This window comes from Anopheles nili, chromosome 2 (assembly GCF_943737925.1).
Source record: "Anopheles nili chromosome 2, idAnoNiliSN_F5_01, whole genome shotgun sequence".
Lineage (NCBI taxonomy): Eukaryota > Metazoa > Arthropoda > Insecta > Diptera > Culicidae > Anopheles > Anopheles nili.
Window position 1 is genome coordinate 35,028,262 of NC_071291.1, and position 19,682 is coordinate 35,047,943.

A 19,682-nucleotide genomic window follows, 5' to 3' on the forward strand; every position below is an offset into this window, starting at 1 on the left:
TGCCTTTACACGGGTTCCATGGGCCATTTCCAATTCGAATAAAAATGTCCGTTTTCCATCGCTTGCTTTGCGTTCTTTAGAAGAAACCAGCAAGCCAGCCGACCGGCCCGTTCAAATTCCTAACGTTCCTAGTTTGCTCGTATACCGATTGCTCCATCTATACCATCTGCGCCACCCGTCTGCTACGGCGCCACTAATAAGTAACACTCTTCAGAACGACACCCTGCACGCAATGCGAAATATGCTCGCTTTGCTTTCCCCAACATCGGTCTCACAGATCGGTGAAGATGTCCATGGATTCGGTGCACGAGCGGCCACTGTGGACGGAGCTGGAGCGCGTGCTAACGGTCGACTCGATGGGATGAGCCACCGTGCACAGACCGACGCTGGCAATGGCCGATTTGGCCGTGTCCGCGATCACCTGCATCTGGCGCTTCTGCAGATCACCGTGCAGGCGCGTCAGCGTCTCCCGAATCTCGGCTGTAGTCGGTTGGGCGCGGGCCAGCGCCGCCGAAGCGTCCTTCAACGCGTCACTATAGCTGCCCTGCTCCATCAGAGCCTTTGCCCGGGCGTAATAACCGTCGTACGCATTCGGTTTAATTTCGATCGCTTGCCGCGCGAGCTCGATCGCTTCTGCTACATCCTGTAATATGTGCAGAAGGGGCATTAGTAACCAATTAGGACACCCGGTCGTCCACAGACGGAAGACAACTTACGTTCATTTTTCGCTTGCAGCGGGACAGATTGAGCAGGAAATTAAACCGCAGCTGCTGGAAGGTGGCCGTGTTGCTGGGGCTGCTGTTGTTGTTGTTGCTATCCGCAACGGTCGCCCCGGTGAGCGGGTCGCTCGTGGCCGCACCACACCCATTCCCGTTCACGTCACTGCCCGTTGGCACCGTCGGAATCTTCTTCAGCGCGTACTGATACCGGTGGGAGGCCTCCTGCAGACGGTTCTTCCGGTACAGCGTGTTGCCGTCCTCGAGCAGTTTGTTCAACAGGATCAACCTGATGAGTGTGGGAAGATGGTTCGTTATTATTCGCACAGATGCACACCACACGCTGCACCGAAATACGTACATTATCTCCGGCTTTCCGGCTGCCATGGCCCAGGTTGCAGGACCGAGTTTGGCACCACGCTTCAGGAACACCTGCACGACCTGCACGTTCCGGCAGGCGATGGCTCGATCGAGTGGCCGCATTCCGTTGATATCGACGTGCTCAATCTGGGCACCATGATCAAGCAGCATCTGCACGAGCGAGGCTGAACCCTGATACGCGGCCAGATCGAGCGGCGTACGTCCGGTGCCATCCGCGTGCTGTTTGTCGCCACCACGTTCCAGCAGACATTTGGCCGCTTGCTGCTTGCCACGCAAACACGCCCAGCTAAGCGCCGTCAACCCATCCTTATCCTGCGCCGTCAGCGATGCACCTGTGGATTAGTCGCATATTAGTGACCGGAACTAGATCAACTAACCCCCCCCCCGGAAGGTTGACTGCTTACCTCGGCTGAGCAGCAGCTCGATCACACCGACATGGCCCTCTTCCGCGGCGATCATCAGCGCAGTCTTTCCGTTCGCCTCCGTTTGCTCGCAATCCGTCGGGTGTTGCAGCAAACGCTCCACGATCGCCCAATGGCCCTCCTTCACGGCGATCAGCAACGGAGCCATCTCCTTCCGATTGCGCACCTCCGTCGAGGCACCCCGGCTGAGCAGGATCGCGATCGTTTCCGTGTGACCCTGGGCACACGCGGTCGTGAGTGCCGTTTCACCGGTGATCACATCCAACCGGTTCACCTGCACCTCACCCATGTCCAGCAGATCCTCCACAATGTCCGAGTTGCCCTGACCAGCGGCTGCCGTTAGCGCTTGCTGGGCGGCCTGTTCGAGCGTCACATCCGTGGTGCTACCCGGACGTGGCATCCAATCACACGCGACCAGATATTTGACGACCTGCAGCCGACCGGCAACGGCCGCGTGTACCAGCGCACAACGCTGCGATGTGTCCGTTTGGCCAAGAAAAGACCCAGCCGCAACCAGCTGACGTACCACGTCACAGTGACCACGAGCTGCCGCGAGGACGAGCGGTGTGCAGCCCTGGCTGTTGGTTTGCTCAACGCTGGCACCAAACTCAAGCAACAGGTTCACCATCGGCAGGATGCCTTCATGCGCGGCAATGCACAGGATCGGTGCGTTACCCAGGAACGGCGTCACATGGTCAGGTGAGGCACCGGCCAACAGGAGCAACCGGGACACCTTCACATTCGGGCTGTACACGTTGCGCAGGGTTGTGAGCGCGGATGACACACATCCCGTGACCGAAGCCACCCAAAACGCCTGTAGATCACGCGGCGACTGATGGGCTGGTGCGCTACGGTACAAGTGCGCCTTCAGGATATGGTGGCCAAGTTCGAGTGCTTGTTCCGGTTCGAGTGGCGCTTGAAGGCGCGAAAGCCGTAACGCAATACCGGCATGCCCGTTACGTAGGTCACACAGGAACTTGGTACTTTCGCCGTCTTCGCGCCGGATCAACCACTCCCTGAAGGATGGATGGAAGAACATGTACGTGTCGTCGAGACGCCGCACCAGGAACCCGGTGAGCGTCTTAAAGCGGCACAGGAACTCGTCCCAATCGATCATACCCTCGGCTGGCTCGTTTGTGGCTCCGGATGAGGAGTCCAGATCCGTTGCCGCTGATGCAGTTTCGCTCGCGATAAGCGCATTCAGTGAGTAGAAAATCTCGGTCAGCGTGAGCGGATAGAGCGCGGCCAGACACACGGCCAGGATGTTCGAGATGCGCTCGTACGCGGTGGCCGTCGGGAAGCGTAGGTTGAAGTTGAGCAGGAAGATCTGTGCCAGTGACACCGGCAGCACCTTGAAGCTGCTCGACTTGATCACGAGATTACCGCGCTCGATCAGGTCAAGCGTCAGCTTCACGAACAAAAAGGAGCCCTTTGCGAGCGCGAGCAGGTGTTGGGCAAACTTGAAGTGCGCGCTCGTGTTGGTGATCTCGCGCCCACCGGCCACATTGTGCTGGATGCTCTGGCTCTGGTTGATGCGGAATGTGATGTACTCCAGCAGGTCCTTCTGCAGTGATTCGTTCGTCGCCCAGCTATCAAGGCTGATCTTCGTGTACGGCAGGCTCTTGCAGAACTCGAGCATTTGCGTGCGAACGGTCGCGATCACCTTCAGCCAGGACGGGAAATGCTCACTCATCCGTTGCAGGAAGGCCGCGATCGTATCGCCATGATCCGGCCGATGGTATTCAGCTTCACACAACGCGTCGACCAGGATGATGCAGTTCTTTGCCGGGATCTTGCCGGTACGCCGCAACGTTGCCAACGGCTCCAGGATACCCATCGCCATCGCACGTTCCGGATTCGCGATGCATTCCTTCACGCTGAGTGCGTGCTGTAGCGCGTGCTCCCCAAGTAGGAACTCGTGGTAAGCGGCCAACTGCGGTGCCTGACAGAGTTGCGCCGCCAACGAGTGAACGAAATCCGGAATCAAGCAGGTGGCGTTATTGTCCGCCTGGCAGAAGTGGTACGCCACCACGTGCGAGGCCAAACTGCGCAGACGATCGTGCGCCACATTCACCTGGCAGTAGATGCCGTCGCTCTCCTGAATCGGTTGTTCCTTGCGCCGACCAAAGCACGAGTACTCGACTAACTGCAGCAGCAGGGCCGTCTTGCCTGTACCGAGGTTTCCGCTCAACAAAACACCCGGTGAATCGGTCGATTGAATTGCGGTGGCCAACTCACGTACCAGCCAGTGCCGGCCCACGAACAGTGGATTGGGTTCGTGCGTGGGCACTTCAAAGAACAGCGGCTTCAACGTGAGCTGCTGTAGCTGGTGCTGTTGGAGCTGGTGCTGCTGGTACTGCTGCTGCTGCTGGCGGTATTGTGCGAAACGGATTTTCGGATCGATTGGACCCTTGATTTGGGCGGATCTGGCCGATCGGCGTACGGTCGTACGACGGTTTTTGAACGCCAGCAAATCGTCCACGTGACTGCCGCTTTGGGACGCTGCAATTGAAAGAATTTGGGACGATTTAGAAATGCATTCCAAATGCACCTAAGCGCCTTCTACTCACTGGTAACCGAATGACGCCGACTGACAGGGCTAGAGGACGCGTTGCTCTGCTCGGAGATGGACATCATCGAACCGATCGACTCACATCCAGTATGGTAGGGGTTGGGTTCTTGCAGTTGCAGCACACGTGACACATCCGCCTCGGATGATCCGGTCAACGTCGACACGGGGCTGGTGTTGGCTGAGGTTAGCGAGCTGCAGGATTGGTTCGGGGCACGTCGCGAGTTCGTCTCGAGGAAGAGACCCAAACGCACCTGTAGCTCGTCCTGCGAGGACTTGGACTTGCCGTTCATCACCAGCGGCTTCACGTTGCCTCCTTCATCATCTGAGGGTGTTGCGTGGAAAAAGAAAAAGGAATTCAAAAAGAAAATTGTGATTAGATTTCTGACGTGTTGGTGGAATTTGAAATTTTAGTTTGAAAAAAAAAAAAAAACAACCATGCAACAGGAAAAACGACGGGTGGAAATATTCATGCGAATTATTCATGCATCCTAGGGAACCACACATTATTCATACGGGACGAGTCTCACGAAGGCAACCATTTTCCATCGAAAAACACCTCCGACTGGAGCACATTTCAACGCCGCTCCAAACACTAGCATTAGCGGACGTTTAACAAAACAAGAACGTTCTTCGATCTTTAAGGCACATTTTTTGGTGTTCATTTTTTATTATCCTTTCCAGACGGCTTTTGTTCATCGATACGAGATTGCCTCCGGCGGGTAAATGTGCTAATCTAATGCTGCTGAAGCCGTGACCGCAAGCGAAACCTGCACCGCAGCGTCTGGAAGAGCGCATAGCGCCTGCATTTTAATGGCCTACTATAAACCGAACTGGGAAGGAATGTTGGATGGCTGGCTCGATGCCCCATTTTGAGACGAATTCAGCGCCTGCTTTGTCACGCAAAATCTTAAACCATAAACCGCTTCATTAGATTTTTGGCCGTTTTACAACTACATAAATGTCTTTTCTGACAGGATCCGAACGAAAAGCGGCAACCTTCTGATGCGTGATATTTGCGAAAAGGTTTCAGGTATAAAAGAATCGCTCGAGATCATTAAATCAGCAATCCCCAAACGCAAAAAAATGATTGAGTTTGTCTTAGCCCCTTCGACGGTTCGTTGAGCATTTACACTTTACACTCTTTTGAACAGAACGAAACGCTACAGCACATTACCGAATCTGTACTTGCTCGACTGCGTGATCGTGAAAGGTTTAGCCAGCCCAGTTTAATGCCCTCGAATGGGCTGTTGCAAGCTGCACCAGCTCCGAGAGAACGATAATGTTCCTCCGAGTGCATAAAACACCCGCCAGCGCAATGTGGCGCATTAACGGATTATTTCCCAACGAGGCAGAAAACGCGTCGAAGTTTGATTCCCAAACTGATCGACCACCTTTCGGGTGAAGTTCATCGACCACCGGGGCGCGGTCATAAAACGGTGCATAAATATATTTTATTTTGGGATTCTTTTGGTCGCATTCTGCGATTTTATGTATCTGCCGGCGAATTCCAAATAAGCCTAAAAGCTGCCAAATTGCTTAATTCCTCATCGATGTGGCGGAACGATCAAAACACGCATATTCGCCATCGAATGAGCCTGCAAACCGGTGCCGGTCGCCATGACGAGGGTCTTCCAACCCGTGGGGATGACAAATTCACCCCTTGAAGGTACTGTTATCTGCCATAAATCAACACAAGCTACTTTATAGCGCACCACCCGAGCCGCAGGCTATAAGCGGATTATGGCCGAAAGTATAGCTAAACACATTCCACGTGCGCGCTCACGGAAATGTCCCATCGTTAGCGAACAAACACACATTGTAACACACGCTGGAAGAAGAAAAAAAGAAGGGAAACAAAAACGATATTTCGAAAAACCACAGCTTCAAAGATGACGCTCTGTTGCGGGCTTTAAAGCATGCAAAAAGAAAACAACATAAGAGGGAATTAGATATGTAACGACATATGAGAAAAAAAACACACACACAAAATCAACCAAATCTCATACAATGGAAAAAAGGCTAGCAAAAACAAAATGAACCGAAAGAACGAAAAAAAGAGGGAAAAAATACTCATCGCGTTCGAATCCGAACATAGAACAGAAAAGATTACGAAAAACAAAACAAAAAAAAATCACACACGCAGTCAACGGAGCAAAACGACTAAATAAAACTATAACAACATAAGACCGGATCAGCGCGCGAGTGAGCCACCCAGCCGATGGGTAGGGTGTTTGGAAAACTCGCCGAAAAGCGGAAGAAGAAAGCCCATGCCTGCTAATTGATTCAATCCCGCGTTGACCGTCGTCGCCTGCGCCGACCAGAGGGATTTTATTTTGCCGAAAACCATCGACGCGGACGAACCGAGGCTGAGTCGGTGGAATTTATGGCCATCATTAGCGTTCCGCTGGCGCTTGCTGATCCCACTCGGTGGCCCATGGGAGGCCCCAAGCAGGCCCACGGGAGTGTCCCCAGCCGCCTGACCGGACGTGGCCTGTCCTGCTCGTGCCATCGAGCGGCTGATCTTGCTTGCGGCCGCCGTTTTCGCCCGATGGAAAGTGGCCGGGTTGAGTAGTGAGGCCAACCCTGCCATTTGAATGCGCCGGATGCAATCGAACGTTGGGTGTCGGTGATGATCGGTGGATACAGCAGTGAGGATAATGCAGCCGTTGAAGAAGAGACACCGGTGAGAAAGAGAAAGCATCATCAGAAACGGTGGAAGAAGAAACGAATGAAGACGGTTCGAGAAGGATCGATGTGCCTGCAATTAGGCGCTCCTGGCTTAGAACTTCATGCCGAGACATAATTACTGAGGCATGATTCTGCGAACTTGCGTTCGCCTGAAGGTCCTTGCGAGTTGGCAGGAACGGTTCTCGATCGGTGCTGGATGGTAGGCGACATCGATGTTGGTGGCTGGAAATTGCTTAATCACGACTTGGCCGCTCGACTTACCCGAGAGAGTGGAGTTATCCGCGGGGCCATTGTTGCTGCGCCGGTAACCGAACGGGCTGCGGAGATTCTTGGGGCTGAACAGGCGTCGGCGGTTCTGTGGTGGAGTCGCGCAGGTGCTGGACGTCATCTCGCTGCTGCTGTTGAGAGCTGAACGCTGCTGGAGTGGCTTTAGACCGAAGGCGTGCGTCGTTCCGGGGCCGCTGGTGGTCGTCGTGATGGTCGCGTAGTGCGATTCCGATTTTCCCGGGGGACATTTCGGGGGCCGGTCCTTTAGCTTGTTGTGTTCCGAGTGTCCAAACACGTCGGCGGGACTCTGGAGGAAGATGGAACATGGATGGAAGTTAGTTTGCTAGCAGCTTTAACTGTGAGGTTGATGACTTAGAAGGTAAAGAACCTATGTGTCTGGAGGCGGATCTCAGAACAGTTCAACAATTCAGGCGTTTTGTGGTTAACACCTTTAAGCCTTATCGCAACAGATATTTGATAAACATATTCGAAGATGCCAAATGCTCTTAAGTAACAAACTGATTACTTCAAGGCCCTCAACTTATTGCCAAAAAAAACTTGAGTTTTAAATTGCATTCTAAGCCACATTAATGCTTTTATCCACGAGCAAATCAACCAAAACACATGTATCATTGTGGCCGATTGCGAAATGTTAACATTCCATCTTTGGCACGACACCATCGGTTCGCTTTGGAGCATAATTTCCCCCCCAAAAAAAAAACCCTCTATCGCATTCGATCATTCGCACCCCACAGAAGACTGTCGTAACATTGCCTCCCGGCACGAATAAATGTGCACGCTAAAATTCCTAAAAAGCCTTCAAAACCCAATCCATCCGCACGCCGCAACCGCCCTCGTTTTGCGGTTATTTTTTTCTCTCTCTCTTTCTTTATCGTCTGCTGTTGGTGGTGCTGCTTGCCGTTGTTAGGGTTTGTGGTTGCCACAAAACCCCCACCAAAAACGTAAAGCTCCATCGCAGCCAGGATGGAGCGCCGGTTCGACCACAATTATCTAATGATCTTCGACAGCTCTCGCGAGGCATGCAAACCCAGCGCCCCAGACGTGCCGCGAGCGCGTAATAGACACGACGAATCGACGGTCCGAAGGGACCACCAAGGTTTATCCACCCCAAACAGTGGCCACTTGCAGGCGGTCCTTACCTCAGCCCAAGAGCGGACGAGAATGCACACCACACAGCCACAAACTGGCCACAAACTGAAGCTGACTCATCATCATTCGCCTCAAAAAATGTGGCCTCAAGGGTAGTTGCTTAGATTTCCCGCCCGTCCGGACAAACGGCTCAACCACTCCACCCGCAGGCATTGTTGTGAATGTGTGCGAAGTTTTGTGTGTCTTCGAAAATGTGCATTCACACAAATCGACCCCCGAAGGGAGGCTGGGTCAAAGTGGTTTTGGCTATTTTTAGCCCGCAGCGCCTTTTTCAGCCCAATTTCAAACCGATCAAGACGTAGGGGTTGCCGGGTGGTTTGGTGAAATTAGGGCTCCAGCTTGATCCTTTTGCGACTGCGACAACGACGACGACAACAGCACAAGAGACAAGTGGAACCAATGCCGGTGCGAAGTTAATTTGGCATCGAAAAACCAACAAAAAGCCGCGGGCCGAGTGCAGCAAATTGCGGTGAAATTATGAGACACGTACCGCGAATTGTTCACCGGATGACCGGAATGGCAGACCTGCGGGGCACAGAGATGGGGGATTGGGGGGACAAAAAGGGGCGTAAAACGGTCAGGGGGTTGATTGCGGTTGATTATCGGCTTTTCGTCACCGACGGAGGCATTGTCACTTAATGACACCTTTCGGAACTGCGACGCGTTCAAACCATCTGCTGAGCTGCCCTACACTGAAGTGCTTCCGTTCTTCCGCAACTGGTGGCAATTACCATCGGCCAAACGACAAGCTGGCCAATTAAGGACATCCCACCAGGGTGCTGTGGATCGTGGTTCACCTACTTCTGGCACCGCTCTGGCTTCGTTTCGAGCGAGGAAAAACTCCGCTCTCCTCTGAGTGTGCGAGAGAAAGGGCTACGGAAGGCAAAACGAAGCAGATCATCTTCCAACCAGGTCCCATAGCGAACGTTCAAGGGAATGGGAACCGCACACGCCATAACCGGCAGCAGTAATCACGTGCAAAATGAGAAAACTCACCAAAACGGTGGTCGGTGACGAGTTTGGGCCAAAAAATCCGGACTCCTCCAGGCAGAACCGGAACCGGGGCGCGAGCGTAGCTACCGGTTGGGCGCTACCAAAAAAGGGCATCGTGTGGAGTGGTTTGCGAGGGCCGATAAGGCAAGGACAGGCCTGATCGACGACGAAAATGAAACGAAACGCAAGCAAAATGGTACACGCAGGCGAGAGCAAAATATACAAAAAAAAGAATACCCCCGACACGACATGCACAATCGAATCTCGCCAAGAATGGAGAGCGAAGGGCCGGTTTCGGTGTGCTCGATCGTCGCTCGATCGGCAGGCCCTTGTCGTGTGCTGCAGCAGAAGGGTGGCATAAATTGAAACCCAGCACCGTTGGGTCTCTTCATTATCGGATGAGTCGAGTGGCGAGGATCGTGGCGATCGTACGAGCATTCTTTCCCTCGCGTTGATCGATGATGATGAATCATCATCGAACGATCGGAATCGACGGTTGCGACGACAGCGAACAAGACGTGAATCCAACAACCCTCTACGCTGAGTTTATCGACCGCTGATGCACGCGCGTAAAAAAAAGAAATAAATAAACCGGGTCAGCAGGGACCGCGACTCGCACGTCTGCAGAATCGGGACATCTTCTGCGTGTTTTTCAGCTGCAATTAAATGTTTACTCGTTGCACGCGTTGAAGCGATCGATCGATCGCGGATGTGGAACAGTGAACCCTGGGTGGGTTATGTAATGTCCATCTGGCCGGATGCGAATCGGAGAGACTGGTGAGTAATGATGCTGCACGATCGCGCATTAGGCAACGATTAAGCATGGACTCGATTGATGGTGTTCCTTGGAGAGAAAAAAAAAACCGGGACGAACACGAAACGGACCGATCGTTCTTCGATCGTGAACCATGCGACTAGAAGCGGTTTCGATTTGAATAATGTTTGCCCGCAGCCGATGGTGGCTTGCCAACGATTGATTTATGTTCACGTTTCAACCTGAAAGAGGTCCAGTCGAAAAGGGGAACACGTTCCAGATGCCATAATGCAGCCACAATGGCATCACGTGAGCGCGTTAATTTGTAGCACACTCGACTCTGGTGACACGAGTCTTCTGATAGAGCACCACTCTTTTTTTTGTCTTCGTCTACGAATTGAATCCTTTTTTTTGCGCGATCTCGCCACCAACAGGAAACCGCCCACAGGGATGAGGTGCACATCGATCATACCCGTCAATATCCGGTGGAGGCGACTTTAAGGGGTGAGTTTTATTTATTTTATTTTTTTCGAATCGTGAAATGGCGCCATCGTGCTGGGCACGATCGGGCTCTGCCAAGAGCCGTCTGCTGCACTGCCAAACGCGAGTCAGACGAGTCGCAAATATGCAGCGCACGTTGCAAAACCATTAATAAAAATAAACTGGACCCTTCATTACGCATTCGATGGCCGTTTGCATGCTTAGTTCCTAGTCACACTGGCCACTGGGTGGTGGTTTGTGCTTTTTTTTTTCCTTCTCCCGTTATGAACTGCAAAAACTGCAACATCGATGCATCGCATGTTTCTGCACCATACGAACGGAGTTACACGCGCCAACGACGAGTGTTCTGCATAAACCCACCGCACAACATAGACGATCGTGTGCATGGGTTTACGTACTGTCGGAGTTTTTCGAGATGCAACCGCACGTTCCTTACGTTCCAACGGGTAACTCGGCGCGTATTTACGGCGCGAAGAACGCGAGCGCCCATTTTCAACACCTCCGAAGAAGGCTTTTGCGCGATCCGACGGCTAATGGAGATCATAATTTCCGACACCCACCCCAGTCACACAGAACGGGGTAACCCGTGGCGTAATTATGGGACACTGTGCGCGTGCGCCCCCTTTCGGTTTTAAGACCAGCCTCCAATTTCCACGGTTCACTCTCTCACTCAGGACGTGGCATGATCGCGACCCTCGGCCGATCGGTACGCGCAAACTAACGAGGCTTCCTCCCGCGTTACGCCACCATCGGGGCCCAGATCGCCAGGCTCAACTGCTGCCAGATTGATGGCCGATGGCCACGACACCTAGCAGGACCTGAACCGACCTGGCCGATTGGCACCGCTAACGATCAGATTGGGGTTCGGCCGGACGGCGTGTTGCAGCAGCGTTAGTGCAGCGGTTGGACGCTCGAATTAAGCGCTCATTCAATTATACTCTCGCAGCATGAGGCAATGAGTGGGTGTGTGTGTGTGTGTGTGTGTGTGTGTGTGTCGATGATATGTGAGAGAAAAGGAAAGACAGGTTCGATCAACGCGCCCACCCACCAACAAGCTGCCTTCTTCTTGCCACCCACAAACCCCACGATGGGCGATTGTGGTCAAATCTCTCAGCGCTGATTGGATTGGTGGGAGAAAAAAAAATTAACGAACTTATTGACGATGGTGATGAGAGTGTGGAGGTCTTGTTTTTTTTTTCTCTCCTCCCTTTGATCTTTCACTTTCCGAAACGACAGCGAAAGTGATACTGAATTGGCTTAATTGGACTCAAATGAGCAGGTGATGTTCACGGTCGATCGCTTGGCGGACGCCGCAGGTGACGCAGGAATGATGCCACAGCAGATGCATGGATGTGTGATTCTTTTTTAACACGTGCACGATGGGTTGCGAAAACAAAAGTATATTGTTGAGAAGTTACTGGGAGAAAAACGCTTCACTACCGCTATGATGAAAAATGTGTGCCGGATTTATCATTCCCACACACAAAAAGCTGTTTGGCAACAGGGTTCATAACCTACAAAACATCAACCCAACAAGGCCCTATGGGGTTGCCATGTTAGCACGCCATGTTCACCAAAAGGGTAGCGAATTGATTGGCCCTACACAACATCGCCCTTCGGCAGCGCGGGTAAAAAGGCACATTCACTCCTTGGCAGATCGTTAGAAGCGAATCCAAAGGCGAGCTTTAGCGACCCGAGGGAGTGTAAACTCGCGATCGCGATCGCTATCCGACACCGCATGCACGTGGAATAGCTAATCCGCCGGTGGCGAATTGTGACGAAAAGTGTCGCTTAGATCAAACATGTGCATGTGCATGCAGAGGAGTGTGCGAGAGTGCACGCGAGTTGATTCGCTGATGACAAGCGATGAAGCGAATGGAGGATTCTTGAGCCTAGCCAAGCTAAGAAAGCGACCTGTGCGAGTCTGGCAAAATTCACTGAAGATGCATGAAGTACGAGAAGTACGAAAACACTGGTGACGGGGTTACATTCAATGTACAGCAAGCTGTGCATTTCCACTCGCTCACGTGGCAAGAAAGGAAAAATAGCGATGCCGCTTTTCACACACCCTCGGGTCCAGTCGTGTTTCGGGTTTGCCGTCGACGAGATCGACGTGATTCATCGACGTGAGAACGCCGGCTGGGAGTCTTACAGCACACTGCAACCATAGCGCACACGCAGGCAGTTCGTAATTAATTTATTGCCGTTAAACTATCACCCGGCGGATCGGCGGTTCGACACGCGAAACCGTCGGTAAACATAATAAATCTTCCCAATCGCGATCGCCCGCGATCGATAGAAGTCCCCGGCACGGGAATGGGTGCGCAAAACACGTCCCTCTTTGCATGTCGCAACATGTCGCCGTGAAAGATGGTGCCCTACCAGCGACACCGACACCGTGCACGGTTTTCTCACGTTTTGTCAATGTCGTGCGCGAAATCAATTAAGCACTTGAAATTCCCTTCAATTTTTATTTCACACTCCGAGCGTTTCGAGGGCAACTGTTGTGGTTTTGCATGCATGCAATCAAGCCAAAAAAACCGCGAACGCATTCGAAGCAACGAAGCACTCCGAGCGGCGGAAAAGGACCCACCGAAAGGACCGCTCTTTACGTTTCAATTATCGGCTGGCTTTCGATTGGGGTATGCTTTGATCGCTTATTCAACGGCCCCAACGGGATGTATTCTTTCTCGCGAACCGGCCACATACGCACCCCCTCCCTGCGCCACACACACACACACACACATTGCTTTGCCATGATCTCCAAGGTTGATGGCCTCCAATCATGGAGAGCGAGTAATATATCAATAAAATATCACACCACAAGTGTCCCTTCCCAAACCCGAACCGGGACCCCACAGCGACTCGGGATTTAAACTCATGGCCTGGTGCTTTGTCTCCGAAGTGTCGGACAGCGTTTTATTGACACGTTTGTCGTACAAATTGGCGCAGATACAACCGCGCGGCAGCGTATTGGTGGAGGGCGACAAGAACATGCACCTTGAACTACAGCGGCAACATAAATTCCATCTTTATCCCGCGATGCAATGGCGCTGGCATAAGTGCAGGACTCTCACACACGCGTGCAGTGACATAACCTTCGGGACACGATTGCGCAATACCCTTGGCAAGAACGGCACCGCAGTACATTGATCAATCAGCGGGATGGGAAACGCAATTTATTGCAAAACATTACTGTTCCTTTTCGCCACAAACTGGCCCCAAAGCGGCCCCTTGCGATAGCGAAATCTCGTCGCGTTTATGATTTGCCTTCCCGATTCTCCACTTCGCTAAAAGGACGTGCTCAATTAAACGCGATGATCGCTGGCCGAATATGTTTGACTTTTGCCCATAAAACGGCCGCACACTCGCGACGGTGGACGCTGAATTATTTCGACCCGCCGCCGGCGCAAGTCAATCATTTATCGCCGGCCAGCCGAAAGCACCATTTTTATTGCGATAAATTGCAATTCGTATGCCCCTCGAGATGGAGCCGCTGGAATTGGAAGCTGGGCTGGGGGCATTGATGTGATCGAGCGCAACATTGCGCAAAAAGAAGCGGGAGGTTGATAAGAAAAGCTGGGACCGCTTTTACGACCCATGACGCCATTCGGGTGGTAATTGTAATTTGCGTTGCGAATGTCAATGGAGTTGCGTGGAGAATAATGCTGATGATTTGTTTTTATATGCCCGCGAGACGAAGCAATACGTTGGAGGCTCTGTTCAGAATTCCGTCGGCATTGTTTTGGTGGCAGTTTTTTACGGTCAATTTTTGGTGTCCTGCGTGAGCAATATAGCTTACAGCATTAACACCTCGCCGGGGCAGGCAGCCCAATAAAAAGTGTATGAATATTCAACACTTGTGCGATGAAATCAATCGATGCTTTAGTTGAGCGATGGTTCGCACACATGCGATTACACCATCATGGCTGTCAATCGAAAGCCCGGCCACTTCTTCACATCAAACAATCCCCAAAAGAAGAAAATTAAAAAAAAAAGGATACATCATTAAAACCGGGCACACAACATAAAAACATACCCACCGAGCGCTGTTTTTTTTTCGCTGCCTCGCGCGCAACCTTGTGCCGAATGACTTTCCGAAACGGCGGCTTGCGAGAAGCCACCGCAAAACCGTGTCTAGGTCGTGTCTAGGCATCGCATCGCACCTGCGCACCTGCCTAATCAACGTGCGCCTAATGCCGCGGTCAAAACAAACGTCCAACACTTAATTGCGCCTGTCCACCGAAAACTGGCGCCCGGTCGTCGCATAAAAGCTCGCGTACGTCGGCAACGTGTGGCGTTAGGTCAGGGATGGGAAACTTTTCGCCCGGCGCCAATCGGAAAACGGTTCCCGGTTTTACGCACTCGACCCGCGTTTCATTGCTCTCAATGTGGTTCATTACGCGAGCCCGATGCTCAGGAAGGTGATGCTGACATTTCTCTGTGTGTTTCTCTCTCTCTCTCTCTCTCTTACTCTATCTGTTTCTCGTACTCAAGTTGCCCTTCGACGCGATTACGATCGCTGGAAGCCCTCGTCGTCGAGGCACGTCGACGCAACACACAAAAAAAACCCCACGAAAACCGTCACTTTGGGACCCCGTTCGCGCGTAATAAATATATCAATCAAGACGGCGTGTCCGCGAAAGGGAAACCCGCTGATAATTGTGCCAGAGGCTGGCGAACGGAACCGTGTGGCGACGTCCGGGCGAATGATGACCTCTGCCTTAATTAGTGGCCAGTGCGGTGCGCACCTTGAGCCTGTGGTTCGACCCCGTAGGCTTCACGATCAGTCACGCGAACGTGCCGAAACGGTTTTCGGAACGGAGCACCTTTGCTCCAGATCGATTGGCTGAGGGGTGGCCGGTTAAATAGAATTCGCGACGACTTGCGGTGGCACGGAATTGCCGCCAATTGACGAGGTCGGAAAATTGTCGCATGTCACAATCTTGCGCTCCGACTGACTGGTGTCAATCATTCCTTGGACTGTTTTTTTTTTCGTTGCTGCTTCTGGTTATGAATCGCATTAACTCCTCGCGCGTACGAACATGCGTAGCAGTGGAATGGGCTACCGCATCTGATGATGGTCGGGCATGATTTGTAGCGCATAATTTTTCATTAAAAACTCATCATAATATAAATATCCGTCGCGTGAGAATGTATGCATATTAAATCGATTCCAGCAAAGAAAACGCATGCAACGAAAGAAAAGAAGGGTCTAAAGGTGAGTCTAAATTATCAAGGGGTAAAACAGTTGCATGACAAAAAAACAATTTCTGACTAGTAAAATAAAAGAAATAAAAACCAATTAATTTTGGGTTTCATTCCACAATACTAATTGTGTAGCCTATTTTATAATATATTTTTTTTTTAAATACACTTTAAATTGAGAATGAGAAAAATCTGTAACTACTTAATTAATTGATCCTCAAACTCCTTAACACCAAAAAAACTATTGCTAAATTTGATGAAAAATGAATAAAATGCTGCTACATATCTACTACACCTACCTGGTAGATCGAAGAAAAGTGTCCATTCGTTCGCATCTGCGATCGGTTCTGCGGCTGCGGCGATCCCAGCGGAGACATCAGGTGGGTACTACTGCCATATCCGTGCATCTTTCGGTTGAACGGCTGGTAGATGGCACCGTTCGACGAAAGAACATCTGCAAAACAAACACATCAAAAGCGAAAGGGTATCAATGAGGCGTTTGCTCGAAACCGATCGACGGATCGACCGATGGTGCGATCGCTGCTAATTAAATGTCGTCGCTACAAAATCGATGCAATCGAATCGCGAGTGGTTTGCGATCCGCAGCGGATCAAGCGAGCGAAAAATAACAATCGTAACGAACCCAAAACCCGGTACGCTGCGACTCACAGCCCGGCTGGAAGGTGTCAAATTGCACACGTTGTCCTGTCAGCTTGACTGAGGCCTGCCCGACTGAAGGCGAAGGTAAATTGCACATCGATGCAACGCAGGTCGGATGCTGCCCGTACCGTACCACCTTGGCTGAAGTGCATTCGAGCATCGGTGGATTCGCTTTTTGGAGTTGACGCCATTTTTCGGGAAGACGCCAGACCCCAAACCGAAGCGAACGGCACCGTTGCAACTGTTTCGCGATCGACCGAATGCAAACAAAATGTCATAATGATAATAATGATAATAATGATGGCGTGTACGTTTCGCGGTAATGGCACTGGCATTTGCATATAATTGGCACCGAACCGGACGATATTTCAGCCATTTTACATTCCACATTGCCGGCCCGCTAAAGACGACACCGCTGCCCTGGAATGTGTTCTTCGACATACGCGGCGTTGCGTGAGGCATTTTGCCGCAGTTAACAGTACTGCTGATGGTAGCGGCTTTCAACATTTGTAGCTGCTCGAAAGAAATAAATATTTCTTCAGATGCAATAGGTCGAAGACGCCGTTCTTTTCAGTTTTTCACTCCGTACGACCAGCAGCCAGTGGGACCAGCAGCAACGGGACATAATTGAGCCGGCATTGTGCCCGAAGTGATGAATTTGGCCGCCCAAACACGCGCTTCTCACAGGAGATGATGCACCACCCAAGCCCATGGGGTTTGGTGTTTTGTCGAACCACACAAATTGAGACAACCACTGCACGGTGCGGAAAGGCAAAATTAAATGTTTATCCCACCCCGAACGCGAGCCCGGGAGAGTTTGCTTTCACGCAATGGCGCCGCATCTTTTTTTTTTCTCGCGCATTTCTGCAGCTGCCTGGCGCGCATTGGAGATCGTGCGTGGCAAGCGTGCGTTAAATTGCGTCTCGAAATTGGGCGCCCAACCGACTACTGGGCACCGGTAGCATACCGCAACGTTCGCTTATTCGCACCAACCTCCTAACCAATGCCGACGAAATGCGCTTCCTCTACCGCCGGCGTGCGTGCCTTTGAGGGATGAGTTTTCGCGCTTAATGAGTGCAGAAAGAAAATTACCTACTAACCGGGCGGGAAGGGCGATGGGAAAGGGCGTGGCGTAAGGGTACCGGAGCGGTGGAAATGGAACCGATCGTTGGCTGGAAAGGAAAAGTTGCTTGTTTTTGACGAACCCATCGCGCTAGAGACGCGATCAGATGATCGTAGATCAAACACGACGAGCATGTTGAGAGGTTGCACAAGAGATCACTAGCTCTCGTGTGGTTCGATGTAACACACGATTACGAAATGGATCGCGATCGTTTGCAAAGTCTTGTTATTTAATGGTTCGATTAATCCCCCCCGAGTAACACTGGTAGCGGTGATATGATTAGCAGACGAAGGTCACCACACTTGAACACTGGCGTCGATCATCGTATGATCCGTCTCCAAACGGTCCAAGTACGTGTGAACCACTTGCGAGCGAGACTTGAGAGTTGCTTCGGAGGAGTGGAACTAAAACAACAACAAAAAATATCAACCCTTCACCCGTTTATGGAGCATTTCGCTGTTGAATGGCCGCGATCGAACGCGTCCACCATAATAACAGCATAATACAGCGTCAGTGAGTGCTCTCGAATGGCATGGCTGCTCTCAACGGGAAGGTTCCTTCGCTCGTGTCCTTCCCTCGTGACTCCAAAACGTTACCCCAACAATGCCTATTTGTTGCGTGTGCCGATCGTGAACCATGCGGAATGCAAACCCAGCAAACGAATCATTCCAGTAGCCCGACCGTTCGGTACCACCAATATGCGCGCTCAGACCATCTGGGCAGCGATCGAATCGATTTATTTCCCCGTGCTGCAGCCGCATTAATTTGCGTACTGGAAGGGGTTGTAATGTTCGCTTTACATAACGTTCTTGCAAATCACGATCCTCGGGATGCCGGGAAGGAACGCAGAACGATGCGGAAACGCAAGGCAAACCGATCGGGCTTTGGTCGGTTCTAGCGCTTGGAAGTGCAGGGGCTGTACGTTTATGTTGGCGCTTTTGGTCTCCGGCTCAAGGTGCGGTCGATGCTGGTGCTACTCGGGCAGCCAATGCTTAATGCGTTGTTCGTTGAGCAGAGTAAACTGCCAATATTAATACCCGTTTACATTGATGGTGAATGCTTGATGGTGGAAAGTACATCGATGTGCTAACTAATAGATGCAAAGCATTCTTTCAGAACATTCCGAGACATAATGAGGCTGTGTTTTAATGCACAGCTAAGTTATTTGAAACATGCATCAAACTAAGCTTAAAATGTTAAAAGTAAGCTCTATTTATTGATAATTGTGCAACTTAAATTGTGCTCATGTTTAGTACTTATATAAGCTTGACGAACAGCTACATATGAAAGAACTCTTGAGAAGCTGCCAGCAAATGTGTCGATAGGGAAAAAATCACACATATATCAATTGCCCATCGGCTTTACGCTTTCGCTCATCGGAGCTATCTCGCGGCAGCACAATTGTGATGTAAATTGAACAGTAGAGTTGCCTTTTTTGCCTGTTTGCAGGTTTGACCCTCGAACACGCATTCTTTCCCGTGAAAGCGGAAGATCGACGGATAAGAAAACATACACAAACCCCTGCTTTGCGCAACAATCGAACGGCGAAATGCAAATTTACGGAACGCCTTTGTTGCCATGGGGGATTTGCATCGCTCGAAAGGGTGTTTATTTTGTGCGTTGCGACTGCGATAGTGGTTTCGATTCGGCGTTGAGATTTTGACTCCCAAACGCGTCCCTGCCGGGGATTGTTCGTTCGTCCCCTCAGAAAGTAGAACGGCGAAAACATACACGATCGCCTCGCAGGATCGATCACCTCGGGTATGATATTTGTATTAAAAAATCACCAACCAACGGTACGGCGCTTTCAATTACACGAGCCCCGCGGAGCCTGCAAAGGCTACAAATTGAAAAGTCAAACAAAGTGCCACGGACATTTTGGCCAAATTTCACAGTTATGCTGTAGCAATCGCGATTTATTATGCTTAAATGAAATGCCACCATGCAAATGATTTTCGTTTAATGGCCCGTACGAACGCAATGGACCGCGGAGAGAAGAGAAAAAACAGATGTTAACTCAACCGCGAAATGATTAAAGATGTCAGCACCGTCCTGCACCGGGGTCTGCACCAGCCGAGCCTTGCCATTGCGTAGCAAACGGAACGCACCACCATGCGGCTTACGGACCAATAAATAAATCAGTGGAAATCGTTCTTCACGACTGAATAGCCCACCGGTCGGTTACTTTCGTTCTGTCGGAACGTTTATTGTGGAACGCAACACACGC

At 51.3% G+C, this 19,682-nt stretch overlaps 1 protein-coding gene across 1 annotated transcript in view; it reads right to left on the reverse strand.

Moving 5' to 3' along the window:
• Positions 1-168: 168 nt before the first annotated feature.
• The window catches only part of LOC128721349 (protein TANC2), a 101,049-nt gene continuing 81,535 nt past the window's right edge, over positions 169-19,682 (reverse strand). Inside the window, exons 3-10 of the mRNA XM_053815093.1 lie at positions 15,972-16,126; positions 7,041-7,353; positions 6,363-6,674; positions 4,090-4,413; positions 1,502-4,021; positions 1,078-1,429; positions 717-1,005; positions 169-643 (exon numbers count right to left, since the gene is read on the reverse strand). Coding sequence (XP_053671068.1) covers positions 272-643; positions 717-1,005; positions 1,078-1,429; positions 1,502-4,021; positions 4,090-4,413; positions 6,363-6,674; positions 7,041-7,353; positions 15,972-16,126 — 4,637 coding nt within the window. The 3' untranslated portion in view covers positions 169-271. The remainder of the gene's footprint in view (positions 644-716; positions 1,006-1,077; positions 1,430-1,501; positions 4,022-4,089; positions 4,414-6,362; positions 6,675-7,040; positions 7,354-15,971; positions 16,127-19,682) is intronic.